General features: G+C 39.6%; 1 protein-coding gene across 1 annotated transcript in view; it reads right to left on the bottom strand.

Moving 5' to 3' along the window:
- Window positions 1-11,439: 11,439 nt before the first annotated feature.
- Window positions 11,440-25,622, bottom strand: part of LOC309441430 (vesicle-associated membrane protein 2-like) — a 43,970-nt gene continuing 29,787 nt past the window's right edge. Inside the window, exons 2-5 of the mRNA XM_082056101.1 lie at window positions 20,551-20,665; window positions 16,917-17,075; window positions 15,136-15,187; window positions 11,440-13,085 (exon numbers count right to left, since the gene is read on the bottom strand). Coding sequence (XP_081912227.1) covers window positions 13,069-13,085; window positions 15,136-15,187; window positions 16,917-17,075; window positions 20,551-20,665 — 343 coding nt within the window. The 3' untranslated portion in view covers window positions 11,440-13,068. The remainder of the gene's footprint in view (window positions 13,086-15,135; window positions 15,188-16,916; window positions 17,076-20,550; window positions 20,666-25,622) is intronic.

Genomic DNA, 25,622 nt, shown 5'->3' with positions numbered 1-25,622 from the left:
ATTTTAAGAAGGGGGAGAGCAGTTCCACAAATCTCTACTGGAAGCTCCCACAGATTCTGCTATGGTCTGCAAAGAGAAAACAATCAGTAATAGAAGCTGCCAGTTTAGGTGGGTTGCAGTTTGATTCCTCCCTCGTGTTTTAGTCAAATAGGAGCAGACAGGCTATGTGCTGAAGGGCTCCTGTTCAATGATTATGTGTCTTTTTGCTGTTTCCTTTTCAGACACACATCATGTAAGTATGATGTGTTGTACAGCTATATAAGGCTGAAGAAGAGTTCACACTGCACTTAACAATGTATTAATGATCTAAATTCCCAAAGACCATTTTTTAATAAAATCTAGACACAGGAATACTTGTAAGACAGCATTGTCTTAATAGTGTCAGAAGACACTTCAATATCGTATGTGGGATCCAATAAGTCTATGTACAGCCAAGGGAAACTCATAATGGGCACAGCACCATTGAAATGCAGCAATGCTGCTTATACAGCTAGCTTGGCTTTCTCACTTCATAGGGCTTCAAGTTCTAGCCTCAGCTGTGAAGAGCATGTGGGCTGGCTCTTAATCTAGATTAAAGACAGACCTTGAGGATACTGCTTTTGCCTAGAGATGCCTTTTCTCCTCAGAGAGTGCTACTGTATTTTTCCACCTAGCTGCCAAACCTAGGCATCTCAAAAATAATAGCATTTTTACTGGCATACGAGTTCAAAGGGAACAGAGACGTCTGAGTAGTCAAGAACTGATTAAGCTAGTAGTTGCAGTAAGCAACGGTTTTACTTTTGGTATACTAGCACCTCTCGGTTGGGGGGGAAAGTCACTCAAACTTTGAGACTTTTGAGTGAAACAAAAGACTGAAATCAAAGTATTAGTTGATTGCCTGCCATAGGCAATGTCTCAGGCCACCTAGCTGTCATCTGGCTAAGCATTGGATGTATCAATAGGATTTGTTTTGGTGGAAGAGGCAGCAAAATTTGGATCAAGTTAATCCTTGAGGATATTGCTTACTATTGTTTCACCAATGATAATTTTGTTGGTCCTAAAATATGAAAAAAGCAACAGGTGTAACACAGGATAATTAGGATGGGTGCCTTGGGGGTGGGAAGGTAAATCAGTTGAGAGAAGTACTAATATTGTAGGAGGATGATTCAGGTTTCTTTCATAAAGACAACAAAATGTTTGTGCCACCATATACAGCATTTCATGAGCTTTTACTTGGACCAGAGCACTGACTGCTGCTCTGATCATAAGTGATGGAGCTGGCAATTGTGCAGAGATGGACTGTCAGGATGACTAAGGAGAATATGGGTTAGTCAAACCGAAGAAAATTAGCAAACAAAAGAGTAAGAACTAGATATTTTCTTGGATAGTAACTAGGACATTAGAAAGAGTTTTATAGCCAGTTCAGGAACTAAGTTCAGACTGAGCTTTCTAGGGGACCAAAGGGGGCCATGAGTACATGTGGTTATCAAATGGTGCCTGATAAGCAGGTGGCAGGTTGGCAAAACTGATCCAGACAGTTCCTGGTGATAAAAAAGATCGACCTTTGCAACTGGAACTTGTAGGTGTCCCCAAAGTTGTTTGAAAGGACATGGCCTTATTCTTTTTCAGTACAATATGTACATTGTAATAATCCCATATTTCAAGGCTCTTTTTAGAAAGCTATATAAAACTGGTTTATTTTCCCAGCTCCTCAAACACTATTAAACCTAGTGTTCCTTGTGCCATTAGTTTCAGATGCCTGGTTTCTGCATCCTATTCAGTTAAACTATCTCACTGGATTCTGAACTGAGAAAAGGAACTCCTCCCCCCTCCCCAGTCATTTGACACAGACTGGGCAGAAATTTTGTCTTCTCTCCTCCGTAGCTTTCTTAGATCATAAAGAAGGAAGTTTAACAAAGCGTGGGTTGGTGCAGAGCTATATGATACCGGCAACACCCTTGATCTATGCAGCTTTTTCAGTCCACTGGCATTATGTCTTAGTACAGATTATATCAGAGAGGCATGTGCTGTATGGTAGTGAGAAGACTTCCCAGGCTGTGGAGCAGGTGTTTTCTAGGCTAATCCAGAGAATATGTAAATAACATGTTGCTGTATTGTACATCTTCTAGCAAAAAGAACAACCTGCCAGTTATTTGATAAGCACTAGAAGTTTAATTATCAAACCCACTGACTACATTCAACAGAGTAAAGCTGCATTATGGCAAACAGAAGGTAGAAAAGCCAGGCTTACTTGCCTTTGTAAAGCAGTTCAGCTAACAGCTGTTAAATTATAATTAAACTGTGCAGATGGTAAGGGAGAAGGCAAGGGTGTTATTTCTGCAGAATCATTCTAAAAGCTGCCTTAAAAGTGTAATAACTCAGTGTATTTGGTACCAGGAAATCCCCACAGGAAAATATATTTAATATGTCTACTGCAATATGGTAAAAGCTTTTGATGATAGCTGCACAAACCACAGGTGGTATTACAAGGTTATGTTCCCTTAGATTTGAAACACCTAGGAAAGCAAAAAAAAAACATGGTTTGGTTTCATAATAGTCATCATCACCGCCTACCTCTCTCATATAGAGCTCTAGCAGTCTCAAGATTACTTGCTTTTCTTCTCAGATTGCAGTTCTGACCATCTTTAGTCATGTGAGACTTTAAAAAAAAATTTTAGATCCATCAGGAACCCTTAAAAACATTTTATTCATTCACTTACCTCCGTGTACTTCAGCTCACAAAGGATAAGCAAAGACAGTCACTTGAAGGTTTGTTTTTCCTTTGAATTTCCTTCCATTGACTTTCCAAAGTATATGCAAGCCCCGGAGCTCTTCACCCCACTTAACTTAGCAGCCCCTAAGAAGCAGTCCTTCCTTTTGCTGGCTGAACTTCCATGAATTATGCAAATCTACTATCTGAACAGAATGCAAAAATACATTAGATTTTTCATATAATCTTCCTGATCCTGCCATATTCACCTTAATCTCTCCATTACATTACACATAATTTCGTTTTCACTTGGTTTTATCATTTGCTAGAATTCTTTGTAAGCTCAGAAGTCAGAAATTGGGACATTTTGTTTCAACAAAAACTGAGCCAACTACGCAACGTGACTATAAGAGTGCTAATGGAATATTAGCCCATTGTACTCTCTTAATTATTAGCATAAGCCTCATTTTCACTTTCATCAGTTTCCTTTTGTTCTTCAAGACCACATTCATATGCACCAGTCAACACAATTCACTTTCTCAGTCCTTATTTGCTATTTCTTGTAGACCAGAATATGCACTGTCTGAAATCAATGATTGCTTTTTCCCAGTTCCTCCTTATAGACTCGAAGTGACCCCAGTTTAATGCCAGGAGTTACCTGGCATTAGTTAATTTAATGTTAATGTTAGTTTAATGCTACGAGTTACCAAGGAAAAACATATAGTTTTACTAATAAAGCACTATCATACAAGAAGGCATCTTGATATCACCTGGCTTTGGTGTGTTTGCATGTGCCCTTTACATGTGCTGAGTTGCTTTGCAACAAAATTAGAAGAGCTGTCAAATAATGCCCTATATGCATGAAGGTGCAGAGCTGCCTAGGAGTTACAGTAATGCTTATATATTCAAAAATGTAGGTGTAATCACTAGGAGGCGGAGAAAAGCAGCTTCCAACTCTTGTCCCTTCAAAGGGCTTAATTACTCACTATCAATATCGATGGCAACAGTTACCATACCCCATTGGGCCATCACACCAGTGGCCAGCATCAGCTGTTTCAAGTTAGTGCAGAAGATGACCCGCAAGAGAGCTTGTATCCCTCTCACAGAGAATCCTTCTTTCTTCATTTAAAAAATCGTGTCCAAAGCAGACCAAATTTATGAACTAACAGTATCTCATGGCAATGAACTCCCTGCATTAACTGTGCCCTATTAAAAGGGAAGGATGTTATCACTAAGAAAGTTAAGAATAAGGTAAAAGGTACTTCAGGCATTCTCCCATCTGCTCCATTTCACAATTTTTGATAGTTGTACCACTGTCCCCTCCTGCTTTTTGTATAGTTCATTATTGTTTCTACAACATAGGTGTTTTTTTCTTTTCTATTAGACTGAATATATAAAAACTCAGTATGATTTAGAAAATCTTAATTTTCAGAAGTCTTTAGCACTTAACACTGAGAGGGAGTGAAAGCTGAAGCTGCTTAACTGTCTTTAAACTGTGTATATTTGGAACACAAATGATGCAAAAAGCAGTTTCTTAAAACAAGATTTATTGGCACAAACATACATGTTACAAATGCCTACAATATTCTTGGAAAATATGTTTACCACTTCAAAAAAGTCACTGTCCACAGAAAAGTACAGTAATATCAAACTTTGTAAGTCTTCACAATTTTAGCATCAAAATTCATGCATTCATCATTTATAAATGGGATTCCACTGACCTCCAGGTAAAGCACTTTAAGAAATTTCCTGGTCTTCACAACATTATTTTTCCTCCCCAGGTAGCTCTAAGAAGATGCAAATGGAATGTTTTCTGTAGAGGCACAAACCACAATTTCTTGCTCAGTACAGCTGACTCTACAAGGTGAGAGATGCTGTTCTCAGCACAGACTTTCAGATACTTTCTGAATTAATTACTATGTAGCTTAACACTACTGTATAGCCTTTAAAATGATGCAATTAAAGATTTGGTCTGGAGTTCAGTTTTTAAAAGGGCAACTGAAATCTTATTTCTGGTTATTCCTATTAGAAGTAGAGCTTGAAGAATTAAAAGGAAAGAGGTAGTAGAAAGCTTTTTGTTTTGCATGGCCATTCCAGCAGCATTTGAAAGAGGGGTGACATTGCTAAGGTGACTTATTAGGAGAGATAGTAATCTCAGTAAATCTTATTTCTTTGGTGCCTGTCTAGTAACTTAGTAGCCAGTCTAGCTTTCGTCACTGACCTCAGTACAGAACTAGACTTCACCAGATGTCCTGAGTCTGATCCTATGCCTATCCTCAACTTCAGTGTTAAGAGGAACAAGCTTCACAGGGGAGAGAATGCACTGATATCCTCAGTATGATCAGATCTGTCTAGGTCTCATGTAAATGAGGAAGGAAGAAAAGTTCTTGCAGTCAGTGGAAGCTTTTTGAAAAATGGGGGCTGCACTTACTCCCACTAGATCTGAATTTGACTCTAATCAGACCAGTGCACAAAAAAAAAAAAAAAAAAAGGCAAAAACACAGACCACATACACTTATGAAGGTGCATACTGCACTTTTACCAGCCTTGGTAGGGCAGAGAATATTTCCAATAGCAGAATTACTGTGGAATCACCAGTGTTGGAGACTTTAAAAACTCATCAATATAAACCCTGTGCAACCTGATCCAGCCTTAAAGGTGGCCCTACTTCAAGCACGAGATTGGACTAGATAAACCCCTGGGGTCCTTTCCAATCTAATTTTTCTATCATTCAAAGGAAAGGTGTTTCCTCTCCTGAATTAGAACATGGGACAGATTTCATATCAGGCATGGATTTAGTAAGGACAAATGATGATTTTTTTTCGTTGTCTTAAACAGGGAATGGAAATTCTTTATATGCCGAAGCACATGTTGAATTCCCTTCCACGCTTTGGGGTTCACTTGTGGCCAGAGAGTATGAAATGCTCAACCATTTGCCCTTTTTAAGTTTACAGTGCTTAGATAGTACCTCCAGAGGGTTATTTTATGTGTTAAGACTCAAGCATAGGTCATTAAGGAAAATACTACCTGGCTACAAACTCATTTCCTGCAATGACGAAAACAAGTTTATAATGAGAGTTCATATATTGCCACTGAAAGAACTTTTTATGCTGCAAAACAAACTAAAGGTTGCTTACAGTAGATGCTGGCTGTGTTTCATCTCTTTCATACTTGGAAAAAGAACATATCACCCAAATGGCAAATGTCTATGTATATACGCACTTCTTTTGGAAAGTGGGAGGAAAAAAGAATAGGAGTTGTCAAATAAAAGTTGAACCTCCACAACAGTTGGTGTTTCCCCCTCAAAATGTATTTTTGCAACAGACAAAGGATGTTTTTAAGTCTTGATCTTGAGTAGGAGGTACTAATTTCTAATCTTTCAGTAGTGCTGATATATATATAATGTGACTAATATTTTACCATGTACGTGGTTGGGGGAGAGAGGACTTTTCATTGACAAGACAAAGTAATAATGTTTTTCATGACAAGTGGTGGGCTATCCATAACATTTTATTGTGCAGACCTGTGAGTATGTCTTCGCTACATTAGCATTTTATTTCCAATCTGGGGAAAAAGCAAATGGAACATAGATTGAACTTAGCATTTCTAATGTGAAAAAAAAAAAAAATTCATTATTAAATAGGCTTTGGAAGCTAATTATTCAATTATTTGTATGAATTATCTATTATTTAAGCAATTAGCAGGTATACTTAAGTAAGTCGTGGTTAAACCTCTATACCCGTGGCCTTTTCTTTACTTTTCTACTTTTATTCAGAATTTTTTTTCCCCTTTAAGTTTCATGAAAGGTTGAAGTTGCATTATTTAGTACACTGTAGCTTGCTAGCAGCACAGTAGCCACACTGACCACTGAATTATCATGTCCAGCCAACACTGCTATGACTAATGGAGAAATTGTTGCAGCCTTTCAGGTCAACATTATAAATATGAATAACTGAACTTCTGAAAACAATTATGCATTATGCATCTATGAATTCGTGGCTTTCTTATATACACTATCTCAAACATTGATCTTACAAATGAAACAGCAGCTGCCATTATTTGCTCTTACTTTAAACAAACTTCTAGCTTATCGGGTGGGAAACTAATTTCAAAGGATAGATTATAATATTGAGACTCCTTAATTCTTTTAAACTCTTTTCATTACAAAAGCTCAGACCACCATCATGTGTATACATGACAGGAATGCAATGGATCCAGCAAAATAATTTTTCCATCCTCTCCTTAGACCATTTATTGTGAGGCAAGCATAGATACTAGAGTGGAACAAGGATAAGTGGAGTAATCATGATGTGTGAAAATTATTTCCTTACTGGCAGACCAAAGTGCTATATAACAGAGTGCGCATTCAGTATGTATCTTTACTGCACCAAGCACACTGGAGCCCTCATTTGACTGAAGTCCTCAACCACTTCCGCAGCTGACAACAGCAGCATGTATTTGGACAGTATACCCCAAATGGCACACTCTGCAAAAATACTGCATCATCCTCCCTGCATTTATGTCCTGTGTTTTCAATATATAAATAAAAAGGAAGTAAATTCAACTATCATCTATCATAGTTCATTTTAACTAGTAGTCCATATGCACTTCAACAGGCTAGCACTGCTTAGTTTTAACATACAAAAGGTGCTCTTGGGTATAGCCACTTATAAAAAGGAATTTACTGAACGTTGGCTATATTTCACTTACACCATTTCCCAATTTACTATCTTGTCATCACACAAGCCTTATTTGTTGTTTCCTCTCTTTTCCATCAAAACTGGTGAGATTTCTGTTACAAGAAATGTTAAATACATTTAATTAAAATTCCGGTGTTAAAGCAGTGTAGCAAAAATACTGTTGTCTAGCAGTCAGAAGCCTTCTTTTGTATCACATCATTTTGAACAGAATTAAGATCCAGGAGCCATATTCTGCCTCCAGTGTTCTCATTCCATCAGTGGAAGCTGGTTTGAGGACAGCAGGGCATTATGGAGAGGAGGTTCTACTCCACTCAGGCTTACCTCTGCACTGATTGGAGTCAACAAAAGCAATACGGCAGAAGGCAGGGTGTCAACTCAGAGGGTAGCAGAACAACCCTAGCCCCAAGTATGGTAGGTTCCAAACACAGTATACTCCAAAAACCACAAAGGCTTTATAGGAGAACAAAGGGGGACTTGAAGAATAATGGAGAAGCCAGACACTGTGAGAAGGGCTAAAGAACAGGCAAGCTTTTTTCATAATTATCTTTGTTGTTCTCTATGACTTTCTATCTTTGAGAACAAGTTCTTTGCCCTTCTAAACTTATAGCTCCTGGCTTCTTTGGTGGAGTAGAGTGTTACGTATGAACCAAGAGGCTGTGTTCATGTTTTAGACCAGTATAGGTTATGATTTTTGCTTTGGAGAGTTAGCAGATGTGATATAGTCATGACAGAATGAGGTTACTGCAGAAATGACTCATTGTTGAATAATCGAGTGTTTACTCCACCAAAACTGTGTGTAACCGGACTGCCACAGTTTTTCTGCTTTGTTATAGGATGTAGCTTTTAAATGTCAGTGCATCAGAAAGAAAGGTAAACTCCTTGGGTGGCTCAGATCTTTTTGTGCATGTGTTTAACAGCAGACAGTCTTCTGGTTCTCAATGGAGAAAAAAAGCTACTGAGGACATCAATGGAGACACATATTAATGAAATAAGGAAGAGAAATTAGCTGAAGAGGAAAACAAAATCCTTTATTGAAGTGGAATAGAAAAGTGTTTCTGAAGGAGACCAAACGAAAAAAGAACAATTGCTGTGAGGTTCTGATTTGTTTCATACATCCCGATCTATAATCCCTCCTGATAATAATGCTGTAATCTAAGAAATCTTTAGACGATCACTTCTCTAGATATAATGCATTTTTTTTTCAAACTACACTCTTCAGCTTTTTGGGTTTGCTTTTAAATAAGGTAATTTCAGGGTGCTTGTGCTTTCTCATGCATGAAGAAGTACATGCTCAAATGTATCTCATCTAGCAAGAGGGACCTAAATCAGGTGAGAGGAATAATTGCAAAAGCATCTCACTCTTCTTACTACACAGGGGGCCCAAAGGTTATAGTATGTTATGGGTCTAAAGTTCAAGTTAGGACATGAATCCAGACCAGAGAGACTTTGGTCTCTTCGAGGCCCTTCTCCAATACTCACTGTGTACTTTGGGAGACAGCCCAGTGCCTTATATGGCTACTGGTTTTGCCATCTTCCCTGTTTAAAGGGCAGTTGAGATTTAAATTCTGGATCACACCCAAATGCTCTTCTCTCTAGTTTCTTTGCAAAGGTCCAGCACCAACATGTGCGATCAAGGTGCCATCATAAAAAAATAATAGATTATACATACTCCTACTGTGTGAATAACCTTCCATGGCACAGAGAAAAAAAATCTGTAAAAGGATGAAGAAGAGTTGACTAATATCTGGACCTCTAAAAGTACCTAAAGTTTGAGTCTGCCATGGTAGATGCACTTCTGAGAAGCAGACATCACTATTTACAGGTATGTTCCAACACAAATGTGAAGTCATGAACTTGCTCTTAAGAACTAAAATCTATTGTATTCAGATAAGAAGTAGCTCAGCTGTTAAAAAAATTAGAGTTATGTAAAGCCATGTCAGATGAGCAGAGATAAAAATGAGACACAGAAACACTTCTTGTCTTACAGACCCCAAGTTACTTTGAGAATCTTTATCAGATTCTCCCCTTCTCCTGCTAATAATATTGAATTGTTGGACTATGTTCGATTGACTGTGTTGCTACATAATGTTGCCAAGTGAAAATCAGTTCCTGTTTGGGCTTCCACGCTACTTGTTCCTGTAAGCTCTGTGTACCAATTTTTTAGGTTTAAAGCCACATTTATGTTATTTTAAGGTGAGCTAAATTAGAAGGAGGAAGACGTAACTCCAAGCAGGACCTTACTAGCCTGTGGATAGTGGTTGCAAATAACACTTCTTCAGCCTCAGAAGTTCATGTGCACTCATTAGCAAGCCAAACAGCAGCTGTGGTACAACCACAGACCAGCTCCTAACCATCCCATTTCAGCTATGCTGTTTCTGAATGGCGTACCATGCTAACAGCATAGCTGTACAGTATAGCCCAGAAACCAAAGGAAGAATAAGCACTTCTTATAACAATAGAACATGCAAATCTCAAACAATGTCTATCTCTGGCTAAGGCTATCAAAATCGTTGCTCACAGCCAGAGAATTCTTCAGTCCCCATGATGGCAGTCAGAAAGCAATCAGCCTTGCAGTCCCCTGAGGGTTTGCTGGGGAGTGGGTAAAATGGAGCTTCTTTGTGCTTTTTTACCAGCCCAACCCTAAGCAGTAGTTAGTGATGAAGAATAGTAGTTGACATTCTACCTAGTAATTGAAATTCGAGTCAGTGCTGACTAAACAAGAATGAGTTAACCTTTTCATGGGAAACTTACTGTTACAAGTAGGCAGTTGTAACTGCATGAACATTTTAAATGTAGAGGCAGTGAGTGGAAAGCAATCAATCCTGGCTTCAATGCAAATAATATCTCCAGCTGTGTTTATATAGATTGTCCTCTGTATAGGTCTACATATAGGTGATGGTGCTGCACAATCTGTGAGCCCAGACAGGACTATATTACCATAATCTCATTGCAGAAGAATTAACCCTCTGCAGGAGCAGTTCAACTTTGGGTCTATACATCAGGGAAGGACGCACTTGTTCATGCTTCCTGGGCTGAATTAGAAATGTTACATGGCTGTTTTACTGATTGCAGCTCACCATCACAGCACGACTAGCAAACATTGAACATTCACAGGTGCACTATTGTGAACAACTTAAAAGAGTTAAACACATTAATTTAGTTTCTTCACATTTTACAACCACTAGAGGCTAGGTTTCTTGACCAAAACCTTCCTTGCAAATTTTCACTAACATTTAGCAGTCACCCCTCTTAGTTACTGTTTTGAGGGATGAGTACACACTCCACAAACAGTGGCTTATCTTCTGCACTCTGTCATAAAGCTCCCACCTTGATTATTAACTTGCTTGAGATACATTAGTTAGGAGGCTTTGCATCCTTATAGCAGTTTCATCACAGTTTCATCTGGAAAATCTGCATCTTTGTAGCTAGAAGATTCAAACTCTTTTATGTGTATTTGCTGCCATATCAGCTAAGTAGTCAGTTCAGACTCATAGGAGAAGGACCTGTCTACATTAAGGGTTTGTATCAGCATATAACTTTACCGACCATACCATCTTGATGAAAGCTATCTTCATCCCCTGAGTCCTTTCAGCATTCCTGTGGAGAATCCCTGTGAGGATTGAGCCATGCTCAACATGGGTATGGGTGGCAGGGTCTCACTCTTAGGAGTAAATCTTTCATATCAGCCAGCCAAATATCTTAGTAGTTTAAAAAGGGTCTTGAAGTTGGACAAGTGAAAGCTCAATTATACATAGCATTCAGTTGTGGCACCTCATGGAGTCAGCAGAGTTTTCTGTCTGGGCCTGGGGGATTTTAGAATTGTTTATGTACTCACTCAGCTGAAGAATTTAAGTGAACAGGGCATACCAGGAAGTCCAGTAGCATATTACTAACTTAGAAAGTTAAGTTCCAATAGGACAGTGGCCACCTACTGCTTAATAGTATGAAACAGTACATGTAAATATGAAGGGATAAATATATAGGGAAAAAAAGCAAATTGAACCTTTCAACTGATGTTCGCTTATTTTCTCTGCAAAATTCTACTTAAACACAATTTGTATATACATTCACTGCTATGAAATAGTCTGTGTCTCTGTTTTTTAATGTAAGACCATGTCAAGAGATATTCTCCACAGTGGGAATATTTACATTACTATTATCACAATTTCTATGCCCTAATTATATTGCAAAAAACAAACAAACAAAAAACAACAGCCTTAAAAAAAACCCCAAAAAACTACAAATTCTTGTTAGACATTTAAAAGGAGTTATCCTAAGAATTTCCTGGCTCAAAATTTGATAACTCATTTTTAGTTTTGTTAGCTATGATTAAACTATTCAGTGCTTAAAAGAGAAAAAACAAGGAATTCAGCATTTGGAAGAAACACTACAACAATAGCATACAAGAACTTTAAAACTGCAATATATAATTTCTCTTAATTACATCAAATGTTAGTATAATTAAATATGAAAACTATCTCAGCTGAGCACTTCACAAAGACCACACTATAGTTCATGAACTATAAACACACACAAATTAAAGTTTTAAAAAGCCTATTAACACCACCACTTTGGAACAGTGTTTCTCTGTCTTCCTCTTCTCCAGGAAAGCTTTGCTAGGCACCCTTCCCTTTCTCAGCCTCTCTCCACTGTTCCCTCTATTTGCCAATACCTTCTTCTTCCTGACTTTTTAATGGTCCTCGTAGTGGGGACCACTTCTGCAAAACCGTGCAGAGGTAGCTTCCTACAAGTGTGCTGGGAAGCCACAGACATAACCAAAGTTGTTCATGTGCTTTAAGTTAGGACTGTAAGTATTGGGGATTTGCATTCAAGAAAGTCCCATGAAGCCTGACAAACTGTACCTTGAGTTTTTAGCAAGAGTCTGGATCTTGGTCATTAATGACACTTGTATTACCATTTCTGCATTTCACTTGGCTTATTCAAGATTGTGCTAGCTAATGCTTTTTTTTTTTTCTGTAATAATATTTTGTTTCTGGGTTTTGTATTGAGGCCATTCTGGTTGTACAGAACACCCAATAAGGAAAAATTTAAAACTATAAAAGGTAATAATCAAGTTCTATTACGTTCCTGCAGGCAATGTATTTAGACTTGGATGCTTGGATACCACAACTAATCTCACAAAATCTGTGTTTGGTTGGCTAAGTTGAAATAAATCGTCTTACATGAATACTTGTTGGTAACTACTCTATTGAAGGGGAGTACCAGATACTACCTCCAAAAGTTACATCTGATATTGGATTTTGCTATCCAACTTTAGGTGCTCAGATTGAAAATTTTGGCCCTAATGTTTGCTGTGACCTTAGGTTTGGGTCCAATCCACCTGACAGTGTCCCTTTAAGGAGGAGCTTCCCCATAGCTGCATTCTCTGATTCTGAGATGTTTAGGATGCTTTTCATATACTACAGTTTCTGAAGGTCAGTACATACACATTTTAAGACACAGTATAAGACAGTGTATGGAACTACTTGGCAGTATTTAGCTGGTACAGTTTCTTGTGGAAACAACAGAATTCCAAAACACACCACACTGAATGCTTATGGGTTATTACAAGCAAAAATCCCAAGACACCGGGAATTAAAAAGCGGAGTTCAACAAAGGAACACTGATATCATTGGTTGATATGAACAAGGTTGTGCCAAGTCTTCCTTCTTCACTTTTTCAAGTGGAGAAATAAACTGGGAAAGGAAGCAGAAGGTAAAAAAAAAAAAAAAAAAAGAAAAAAGAAAAAGAAAGACATAAACCAGCAGTTATTACAGAGCTACTGTTGTGTTTTATCTCACAGAAGTATCTGCTATCAGGGGATGGCAAACACCTGTGACACATCTTTGCTGAAAGAGCATGACATGCCCTGCACACTGTACACCTTCCTAGTTGGAATGGGAATGCTCCTCCTGTGTCAAAAGGAGTTTGCAAGGGGAACTGGAGTAGAAAACAGGGGAGACTGCAGCTCAAAAGATAAAAAGGGCAAGGACTCATGGTGATGTTAGCTGACATTCCCAGCTCCACCAACACCTGCAGTCCCACATGTTGTAACCCTTCCTTCAGCAGGGAGCCAGTCGTGTTTTTCATGGCTCTGCTACCAGGATGGTAAGAAGCCTGACTTGGGCCATTTCACCACCCACAGTAGCTTGTTGCTTTGAGGAACTATCCAATTTATCTGCATCTAGAGCTAGTATGGAGGGTATGATCTTCCTCCATTTCATATCAGTGACTGGAGAAGCCATGCAGGCCTTGTCTGTGACAGCATTTGGATACTTGATGTCAACAGAATTTAAATGTATACTTTAGAGCTCCTGTAAATAAATACATAATTGAGTTCAATGCACAGGGTCCTTCTTGAAGCTGCAGCTTTTAGACACTATTGCAGAAACACCAGATAGACTGAAAAAAACAATTTAGGATCTAGAACTTAAATACATTTAAATCTCATAACACTTCCAGTAGATCTCACTACGGCGAGCCGTGACCTGGGTTTGATGATGTGACACTGAAGTTTGTGATTAAAGACCCTATGAGCTATCTTGTCTACTTTTTACTTTCCTGTTAAGACAGACGTAATGCACAATGATGCATATATACACAGCAATCAGTTCAATGTCTGCACATCTGTCTTCCTAGATTGCTGCACTAGACTGCAGAACAAAGGCCCATCTTTCCCTTGAGTACTCAGTTAATACAGTCAATATCTAGCCATTTCCCATTCTTGCTGTATCAGTGTTACAAAACCCTAAAATTATTCTGGGTCATTCTTGTGCCAGCATTCATAAGACTAATAAACTGCCACATGTATCTCAATCCATTTAGTCATGTTTACAGGTGATTCTGTAAGCCTTCTTTACAGAAGCAACAGAGGAAAGTGGAAACTTGCTGAATACAAGGCATGTAATTTGAGAGCTGGGAATTAATTCTCATCCACGGTCTAGCGTCCTGGTGAAGCTCTTCTGGATTACTAGCTAGACTGTCTAGCTCAAGAAATCTCCCTTTTAGTAGTTAATGCCATATTACAGTTATGTCACATAATGGCTGTTGCTAACACAGAGGTTACATAAATAAAATGTTCAGTTCCTGTCATTACAAGATCCCTGGCTCCCAACCAGCATGACTGCTATTATTCATTCATATGCTATTTTTCCTATAACAACTGTGTGGAATGAGGTGATCTTTCAAGATAAGAAATCAGTAAGACTTTGTGCTATATTTTAATAATATTTAGGTATTCAAGATGCAAAGGGACTTTCAGAAGCACCAACATCTCAAATTCCAGCTGATTTGGTGAGAACTAGGTATCTACATGCTTTTAAAAAACCTGTCTGGTGCCCATTTGCCTGTGAGCCTTCACCTTCTTTTTATAGGCATGAGGTAATCCAAGCACTACTGTTCTCACTAGAAAACACCAGGACTGTGGCATTAGTGGTAATGAAAGGAAGATCTCTGACACTGCATAAAAAAATTATGTAAACATGAAAAGGGAGAGTCTTTAATCCTAGGGAAAGTTATGTAACATGCTAATGTAAAATACATTAAATATCAACAAATTCTACCCATGTAAGTGTCCAGAGAGGTTGCAGTAATTCTCACTGTAACAGCATGACACTAGAAGGGGAATTTCACAAATTAATCAGTTTAAATATGTTATCTCCATTGTTTTGTTTTGTTTTGTTTTTTTAATACATCAACCCTTCATAAGACACAAAGCATAAATGAAAGAGAAAATGAATTACTCACTTATAATTATAATGAGAATGACTGCGCATATTACACCAAGGATGATCATCATCTATAAAAAGAAAGTTATGAGAAAAAAAAAAAAGTCAGGTTTTCACATGAAAGACATAAACCCCTCTGGTTTTTTGCTTTTACTTAGTGGCTCATTCCTTGCACTTCCAAATATTGCAAAGACTGACGGCTACAGATCTGTTAAGGCCCCAAATTCAGTGTCAATTTTAGGAACAACTGACCACCAGCAATGGACATAGCCTGTTGCTAAAGCTAGCAAGTTCTTGCCCATCAACTAAAATTCAGTGACCCACCTCATCCATTTCTGGCAGCAAAGAAAAATTAAGCTTCCAAAGTAAAACAACTCCAGAGATGATTTAAGTGCCTGGATTCACACATGGATGGCTGTGTACTACTTTATACTGGAGTAGCTTGATTGCTTTTCACCACAGTCCCATATTCAGGGAAGAGGCAGCTGCAGATGTCTAACGTGTAGCAGCTTTTTGTGCTGGTTTTGTGTACCTGTGCTGTTGAGAGTGGTAGCCCATGCTTGCCAGCATGGTTTCTAGCATGTTAGCCTGGAAATAACTCATTGCAAAGTCAAAATCTGTTCCCACAAGAACAGATACATCAGAGCCAGCTGTGCACAGACCATACAACACTGAGTTGTGTGGGGTAGAGGCCACCATGTGAGACTTGCTGAATGCTAATGAGGCCACCAGAGATGCTGAAGTCCAATTTCCATCGTTACCTGTGGCAGATACAGCAGTGAGAATGGAAAGACTGAAAACCAACAAACATGGACATGTTAAATTCAGGCCTTCATTACTCCCAACACTGGTCTGGAGGACAGAGCCAGCCATTAGGCTTGTAGGAGAGGTGTTTATTTCTCCCCCTTCTTCCAGAGTTTGGGAGCCTGAGGAAGGACAGGGGGCTTCTGGTTATCAGAAGGGGCAGAGAGGAAAGGAGAATGAGGGTGGGCCTGAAGGTCTAGTGTAGTGTAGGTCATCGTGGTGACTGCAGTCAGCATGGGTGAACCTAACTCAAAATCTGTGTATGCAGCTCCCAAAAACCCTGCTCCCTACATTGTCAGGCAAGCAACAGGCAACATCTAGAAAAGGCCCAGAGGAACTGCTCAGTTGAGTTTCTAACCTAGATCCACTTATTTCTGGAGTGCATGTAGTTGACACAGAATATTTTGCCTTGCTTTACATTTCATAGCACCATGGATTGAAGAGACAAAGCAGGCAACAGACTGGTGAGAGATACATGTGAGATTCTTCTTTGAGAACAGATGGTTTTATTTGGGTGGATGTGAATGGTGAGCAGCAAAGATGGTATTGAAGAGAAATGGAAATGAAGCTGAACTTTTGGCATAGTGTTCATGTGTTGGTGCTGCATGAGTAGAAAGAAGCAAGGATATGGAGTCTTACATGAATAAGAGGAGCTGAAGTTTCTGGATCCAGAGAAGAGAAATGCTGGTCTGAAAAAGCAGAGTGATGTTCCCTCTGCTCACAGGAAAATTTGAGACTTTGAAGATAGCAGAGAGAGCTGTTTGATAAAAGTCCTGCTCTATCTTAATCTGCCCCTCCTTAAAAGAGACTGTCATTTCTTCACTTCTCATGCCATTTGTGGAACCAAATATTTTTTTGGTTGTTTACCATCAGAAAGAAAGATCAAGAAGCTGATGATCTCCAACAAGGGAAAAGCTTCTCTTCTCCCACTACTAGTATTCACTACACCTGTTTGGGTTTTGTGATCACATAGGGAAATGACATGAATTAACATACCTTGCAATTTTTCCACCAATATTTTCTCTTCAGTTTGGCTGCACTGGTTTCAAACTGTGAAGCACCTGCTTGCAATGCATCTGCCCGGTTGTCAAGCTCTGATAGCTTCTGGTCTCTTTCTAGCACCTTGTCCACATTCATTCTCATGATGTCTACCACCTGCAAAGGCACAGCCTCACGTTAGATTCCACAAAAGTAAAGCCAAAGGTCATTCATATGTTCACACTCTAGAATATCACATGTCATACTGAAATCAGCCATTTGCCATTATGGTATGTGATGGCAGTTACTTGGACAGTGCCTCAAAAACCATACCTATGGAAACAGACACAGTGAGAACAAGATGAACATAGCTATACTATGCTCAGATACCCTTAAAAGAAAAAAATAAAGGGACATTATGAAATACCAGTATTAGTTTCTTTAAAGCTTCTGATGTCTTTTAGCCTACAATTAGCTACTTCACTAGAGATACAAAAAACCTGATGGAGGCCAGTACTTCTACTACAATTTCGTTGGCATTTGTCTAGTCATCGCTAAGACGAAGCCATTATTTTCCTTACACATTAAATACAATTTCCTTACCTGAACTGGAGAAATTGGCTAGATAAAGGCTACTCTAAGGAAACTGTATACATTTCCTGACTAAGGAACTTACTTATTCTGCAGATCTTTCTTGGACAAGACAACTTCCCAGCCATAATTTGAAGTCCTGCTTGAAAGTGGAGGAGGATAAAATTTTACCTCGGAAAATTCGCCTGAAGTGTAGCAGGCAGCTCTTGCCACCCCATTGCACAGCCTCAGTGGAAAAAGTCTGCACAGCCAGTACACAATGGGTAAGGCCCATTCATGTATATATTTTATACATTGAGTTAAATAAAAATCCTCTTCTGGCAAGCCAATAAAACTAAATAGAAATCCTGTATAAATTCATCACTAATGTAAATGTTAGTCAGTATACCGATCTCTGTGAAGTTGTGTCCACTTATTCTAGCAGTGAATATGGTTGCTGATCTGTTACTCATAATTTCTAATAAGGAAGTCTATGTTGCTTGTACTTTATATAATTTAACTATTACCTGCCAAAGCCCAGATTTATTTAAAAAAATACATGATGTAAGCACAGTGAGATGAAACTGGCAGTGAAAGATCTTTGAAAGGACTGGCTGTTCCAAAACTCAAAAGATTTGTTTCTCTTGTCCACCAAACCTAAACCAAAATGAAACGTTATGGTCAACCCAAATTTTCTTACTTGCTTTTCCAAACCAAAACCTTGCAAACATTTCACTTCATATCAGAGAAAAAAAAAAATTGTTTTCACTTCTCATCTAGTATTTAGCTATATTTTGTCTTGGCACAATGTTTTGTAGGGAACATTTTAAGCTATTTGAAAATGCTTAAACAAAATACTGTAACATTTTCTACCCACTTTTTCCTTTTTTTTCCCCCTAGAACTATTTATTGAATTTAACCTGACTGCAGTGAACGCCTGTCCAGATGAGACTACATTTTTGTCAAATAAACAAACGTTTGTCTAGAGTAAAGCCAAGACCTGAGCCTTAGCAAATAAGCTCGAGGATGCCTAGAGTGATTGGAGGGGGAAACCCAACATGGATATAGAGGAAATACTATATCATCATTGATATAGCATTAAAAATGCCATTCATTTTACTAAGAACAACAATTTTTTCTTAAGCAAAGTGGTGATGGCGTTGCTGAGTTTTGGCGTTGAAGCGCTGGGCTGAACAGCACTTGTAGCAGAATAGACAGACTGTAGTGCTGTGCTGTGGTGTTTAGTGCCACCTACAGATTACTTTCGTACAAGACTTGAAAGAAACACGCAGGAAACGGATCGGATCCTCAGGTGCTATAAATCAGTTTCACCCTAGTGATTTCATAGTACTGAAAGCCAAGCGATATTTTTGTCCCACGGCTATTCTTATACTTGTGATTTCCCTGTTAAATAAGGATCCACTGACCAGGTGCTATCCACTCAAAACCCACACCAATATCATCCTCCCTCACAAACTACAGGCAAAAAAATGTGGACCCTGATTATCACCCACAATAATCCTGAAATCTAAGAACTACTCAATGTCTCCTCATACTGGGTAAGAATTCCTGCCAAAATTACTCCACCATGTTTTACAAGAAGACAAACTTGCATGGGCTTGCATGAAAAGTCTCAGAATACAGAGTATCTTAAACACAAAGCAGGGGTTTACTAGCCTCACCGGAGCCATCTCCATTAATCTACTTGAAAAAGTCCTATATATCTGACCTGCATCACTCATTTTAGACAACAACTAGCAATTATTTTTCATCTTCAAGGGACAATTACTTTTGCTGTAGCTCACATATACAATTACAGGACCATCATGATGTAATATGGTCAGGACAAGAAGTTTATTTCATTATTCTGACCTAAGACACTGTAATTTTCCTTTCCCCACTTAGCAACACTCTAGTACTGTCAATTAAGTTAGTGTGATATGAAAATCAGTGATAATGAGAAAACCAGGGCTAGAATATCTGTAGACATTTTTGCAGCCAGAGTATGTTCTTACGATCAGCTCTGGGCATCATCAATGGGGAGGCCAGAAAAACCCTGTTTCAGATCTTCAGCAAATAAGTTCTCAAAAAGACAAAGTTCAATTTGACAGGTGTATTTAGTTCATCTTAACAAATTCATTTGATTGGGATGTTGTGAGGTCATCTCTACTATTTTTAGTAGAGCTTTTGAAAATTGAGGCCTTTATGCATGTAAATAACTATTTTCTAATGTGCATTGTTTTCAATTAGCATTAAAGAATCATACAAGTCCTGGCCACCTCCCCACAAACAGTAAGCGATTAGTTACTTAAGTCTTTGTAGGGGCTTAGTAAATCTCAGTACTTAATACCCAGCACACAAATCTGCACAGCAGGTGTGCAAGGATGCTACAGCTGCTACTGTACTGCTGGTAGGCTCAGGGACTACACCCATGAGCAGCGGTATGCTCACTTATTCCCAGCAGTTAGAGGGACACCGGCATTACAGCTGAGGTGGCAGGTAGTCTGTATGCCACAAGAATTTAAGGATCCATGCAGGCATGTGGTCCTCTACGACCAGCAAAAGGAGTGGGGATTAGTTTAAGATGCTGTTATGGCATCATGTGTGAGTACCTTTCTTTGGGGATGAATTGTGATGATTAATCAATAGAACTCTGGCTAATGAACACAGAACTCAGCTGTATAATTCTCATGGCTTGGATCTATCTGTGAGAAACTGATGGTCTGTCCATGAGGAACAACCTGTGAGATTAGCATCTAACCTTCAGGAACACAGAAACACATTAAAAGAGTAGGCTTCACTATGACATTGCCTCCTAACCTGACTGTGTGGGCTGAATTCCTGAATTGGTACCAATGCCCACATTTGGTCTGTAGAAGTGTTACTGGTACAAGGACATCCATACTCAAAATCTCTCAGGTACTATCTGCCTCCTCATAAATGCCATCCTTTGGTAAACCTTATTTCCTAGACCCACTGCCTTCAAACAAGCAGGAATTGCTGGGTCACTAGGAAGGAAAGCAAAAAAAATAATCACATCAGCACCCCTGTGGTGAGCAACAAATCACCTAGAACCACTTACCTCATCCACCTGAGCTTGTGTCTGCTGCAGCCGTTTGTTACTTGACACACTGGTAGCAGGAGGTGGCCCTGCAGCCCCAGCACTGGTGGGACCTTGGCTAGGAGTTGGAGCAGACCTAGACCAAAACCAGAGAACACAAAAAGTGACTGAAACCATCTTCACTTGTTTACTACTTATTTTCAGGAAAAAAGTCACAAGTACATATATCTTAAAAGGAGTTTTCCATTGTCTCACAGCCCACATCTTCTATTACTGGATCACAACCCTGCTATCATTCCCTCCCATGCTGCAGGTAGTTTTCACACTATTTCTTAATGGGACCATATCAGACTCTTTGGATGTCCATTATTGCCTTTTTAAACAACAAGCAATTCAGATTATCTACTCTAACTCAGGCCAATGGCCAAACTGATCACAGACCTGACTAGCAGGGCAGAGCTTATGTTCCACTAAGGAGACAGACAGCCACAGGTATTTTGTGTTTGTGCTACAGGAGCCACAGCTGCAACCCTGCCTTCCTCCTCAGTGTGCTGAATGATGCATTCCCTTGCTCCTCTGTGTTTGGCTGGAAGCTAACCAAGTAAAGATAAACCATAAGAGAGGAGAAAGAAATGGGGGAGGAATTGGGGGTGAGAATTGTGCACAGCATGTGGTTAGTCATCTCAAGCATTCAGCAATGGTTAACCATCCCACCAGTGGTCACCAAATACCCCACTAGAACAGCTGGCCAGGCTTGAACATCTGCCACAGACCCTGGATGAATATTCGCAGCAATTCTGTGAACAAAGTCCTGCCCTCCTACACATCAGCTCTTTTCTTAAGCATCAACACTGAATTTCCCCACCTTACTTTAAAACAAGAGACAAAACAAAAGTCCCTTAAAATCCAAAACCAGATCCTGTCTGTCTCAGCATACAGGCTTGTGCAGGCAATTCACCCTGTTGGCCTGAACAGGATCCCTCAACCATTGCTGGTTGTTCTTGACACCCACGCTTTAACCTGTGACACCTCACTTTTCCTTTCAAGGGACCCCTGCCACTTCTTCCCGCAGAGAAATAAAAACCCTTCCAGAAGCTGCAGAGGAAATCCCCAAGCATGTGAACGGAAAAATTTCACAAATCGCATTCATGCATTACCAATGCCTTCCCACAGTGACAGACTGAGAGAACACAGTGTCTCTCTGTGAATCATTCCCTTTCGCATCCTAGGGTTTGATTAATGCTGCTGGAATTATGGCCCCATTAATACACTGTCAAAGCACCTAGGGGCACTACAGTTAGTTCCCCAAAGGTAGCTTAAGCTGCAAAATTCAGTTTGACAGTATTGCCCATGGGCTGAGATTGCCACAGCTAACACTGACCCTCACAGACTCCCTCCGAGTGATGGAGCAGCTGTTTGCAGACCCACAGCACTGCTGCACCTTACACTTCTTCAACTGTGGGTGAGAACATCATTATCAAGCTTTAGTTGCTCACCTTTGAGGACCTCACAGCCACCATTAAAAACATAAAAGATCAGATGCTGCTGCCACTGGCAACGGAATTACTGCATTGGACAGCCATGGACCAAGATCCCAACAGGCTTTATTCCGAGTTTATGCTGTTGTCACAAAGGATCAAAATCTGACTATAATGTATATCAGACTCAATGCAAAACAAGATCTCCCTGGAACATTAACAACTTTGAAGAGAGTTCCTGGTACAACAACAGAGCTAAAATTGAAATTGTGACATTTCTTTGCAGTCAGAGAAGTAAATAGGCTTTTTCCCAATCAACACCAGCAGAATTCTTCCTATGGAAACATTGTGTCACACTGTTCACTACTACAAATGTTAGGAGAGCACTTCTATATAAGCTATATACTGTTACCTCACCAGAGACTACAGAAGGGAAGGGCATGAGAAGTTGTGTTATTTTTTTTTTCCTGGCCACATGCTTTTTGCTATTAAGTGTAGCTTTTAAGTTCAGCAGTATTCTTGGTCAAAGCTGTGTGATAACTCCAAAGTCCAATGCTCTGCCATATATCTTTTCTGCCTAGTAATTTTAATCTTTTTTTGCACCTCCCAATCTGTCCTAAAATGTTTTTGCATGAAGTAGAGACTTCCTGGTTTTTTCTCTTCCAGCATCCTTGCTGCCATCTAATTCAGTTTCAGCTGTATTTCCTGGGGCTTCTCTGCTCCCTGTGCAATGGAGGAATGGGTGAGAAGACTGTGTTTTTACAGCTGCCCTGACCATCCAGCAGGAGTTACTGTAACTGCCAAAGAGAGATGGCTATCTTTACGCTAAGGTACAGCAGGCTTGTAATTAACATACCCATGTTAATTAATTACATAAAATCTAATAGAAGAGTAACCAGAGCTGGGTGCTGCCTGCAGTGCAGAGCTACTAGTTCCAAACCTGTTGTCTCTGGTGGTGTGCTCCTCTTACACAGTAACAGCAGCTGCCTTGCTCACAGCCTCATGGGTTAGAGCAATAAGCTGCCACAATCAGGAGAGTGCTCACCAAAAGAGATGCAGCACCTGCTACAGAAGGCACAGCACAGGTTCCCAGACAGGCCTGATAAATCAGTTCTTAAGCACATGGCTTTAATGCCACCAGCACCTCTTGCAGGTTAACAAGGCATGAGCCATCTCTCATCATTAGGCAGCGTGTAATATCCAAAACAAGCACAAAAACACCTGCATCACCTCTGCTCTTCCCAGCCTCCTAAGGCACTTCAGAACATGAGAGAGGGGTCTCCATGCTTCTGGCTCAGCCCTGCCAGTGTCTGAGCTCTGTAGAAAGCGTCCTGGCTGGGCAGCAGCAGAGGGCAGGACATTTGTGAGTTAATGTGTCTCCATTCCCACAATGCCTCTGTTAAGAATTTGTCTTTGAACCCAAGTTTTCTAGTAAAGGAGGGAACTGAATTATTTCACTAGAAAGCACCAATATTCTCTGGGCTGTCCTAGTGCAAAAATGCTAGAATTAAAGTCCAACCCACATAATCCTATTATTGCCTCTGTACCATGTCATAGCAGCTTATCATTTCTCGGAAGCACTATTCAAGGAAACTTATGCAAAACATTAGCATTATGTTAGAGATGCTTTCTGTTGAAATACATGAAGCATCACAACTTTAAAGTCCAATTTCTCATGGCCTGGCATGGTTTTGGGGAGCTACAAAAGAATACAAAATCCATATAAAAGCTCCATCACTGGGCTTCTAGCTGTCAGACTTGTGTACTTTTTTTTTTTTTTTTCCAGAAAAAGGAAAAAAGTTACCATTGATGCTGATAACCTTCACTCCCAGGAACAGGTTAAATTAATTTTGAAGGTGGAACAAAGCTCTACTGCTGTTGGTGAAAAAGGGTACAAATCCCTAGCATACATTCTTAAATGGCAACCACTCCGCAATGTCAGAGCACCGTGGCATGCTCTGGGAGAACAAGTACGCTTACTTTGGGACAACAGCACCACATGCTTAGTGCCTCAGCAGTTAGGGCGCTCTTTATATAACATTAGTTACAGCCTTGTTCCCCACCATGCCAGATTTTGCTTCAGTTAGCACATGAGCAATCTGACTGATCGAAAGTGGGTGCTGGATCTGTGTGTGCATACAGCTACCTATAAAACACACATGGGGACTATCTTAGTGATTCAGTAAAATAGTCACAGTTGGCTCAGATGTGCTTAGTCGTGCTGGGCCTGAAACCGGTAGGTCAAAATAATGACTAAGAGATTTTTCATCTCAACTGGGTATTTTGGAAACAATTTACCTACTTAGCTCTAACAGTCTAAGGGAGCTGCAACTCTAATTAAGACAGAATTGGAGATATCCAGTGTTATTGTTTTCCATTTCAGTACTGGCTGAAAGAACGTTAAGGATGACTGTGTATCTAATGTTTTGGGAAGCTGCCTGACAAATACTTTCATTTTTGTTCGTATGTGTGAGCTACATAGGAGAAACTTTTTTTGTGTTACTCAGGCTAGGCAAGGGAGATACACTATGTGAATACCAGGAGGATGCCAGGCCACCAGTGTGACTTCAGTATGGTTTATATTAGGACCTTGATAGCTGCTTTCAACAACCTGTTTTATGCATCCAAGGTGCTTTTAAAACCTGCAAGTACGGGACCTAATCCCTTTAAAGTCTTTATCCTAACAACACTGCCATAGGCTAAGGAAAAGCTATTATCCCTGCATATAGCTCAGAAACAGGTACAGGAAGATTAAGTGACTTGCTCAGTGGCACAGGAAGCCAGTGGCAAAGCAGCCCAGGCCTCTTCGTTCACATCCTTCTGCTCACCTCTTCTTCAGCTACTGACTCCAAATCAGAGCTCACAACCTATTTCTAATAGCAGGAATTATATTCTACCCATCAGACTTAAACAGTGAGAAACACACAGTTAAAGGTTACAGCACGAGGAAAGTGAGAATTACATCCCACAGCTTTAGCTGGTATCAGCTGGCAAAGCTTTGAGGAGAGGGCAGTGAAAGTGCATCAGCACAGCAGAAGATGCAACTAATGATCCCTATAAAAAGTGAAATGGAGGCAATTTTCTATGAATCCAAGCTTGATTCCTCTTTCCTCAAGCCCTTTCTCTGTTGTTCAAATAAAGCACAAAATTTCACTGCCTTTCTTCCTCTTTATTTTTTTACTGACCAGGTACCATATTTCTGTAGTAAATACATACAGTTATGACCAAACTTATGTATATTTAAGACACTGGTCTTCCATTTGGACCCCTTCAAAAGGCATCAACCCATTTGGGCTTAACTGCTTAGGTGGGGTTTGACAGTCTGGTTCCAAAGGCATTAAAAAAACACAAAACAAAACAAAGACAAAAACAACAACAAAAATCCCCAACCAACCAAAACCCACAACAACACCCTTTATTTAACTGTAAAATAAATTAGAACACTTCCATAGCTCTTGAGATTTAACTCTAAAACAATTATTAAAATTAGCTACAAATGCACTACGGTAGTCACTACCGTAGTGACTACAGATGTCAGTGAAGATCCTGGACCTAACCGTAAGTGCAGAAACAAACCACTCTCACATTGTCCCTGCTGCTGAGAATGTTCATCTG

Source organism: Streptopelia decaocto (assembly GCF_964273445.1).
Source record: "Streptopelia decaocto genome assembly, chromosome: 6".
Lineage (NCBI taxonomy): Eukaryota > Metazoa > Chordata > Aves > Columbiformes > Columbidae > Streptopelia > Streptopelia decaocto.
Note: the sequence above shows the minus strand (reverse complement) of the source record. Positions and strands in the feature narration are given on the sequence as shown.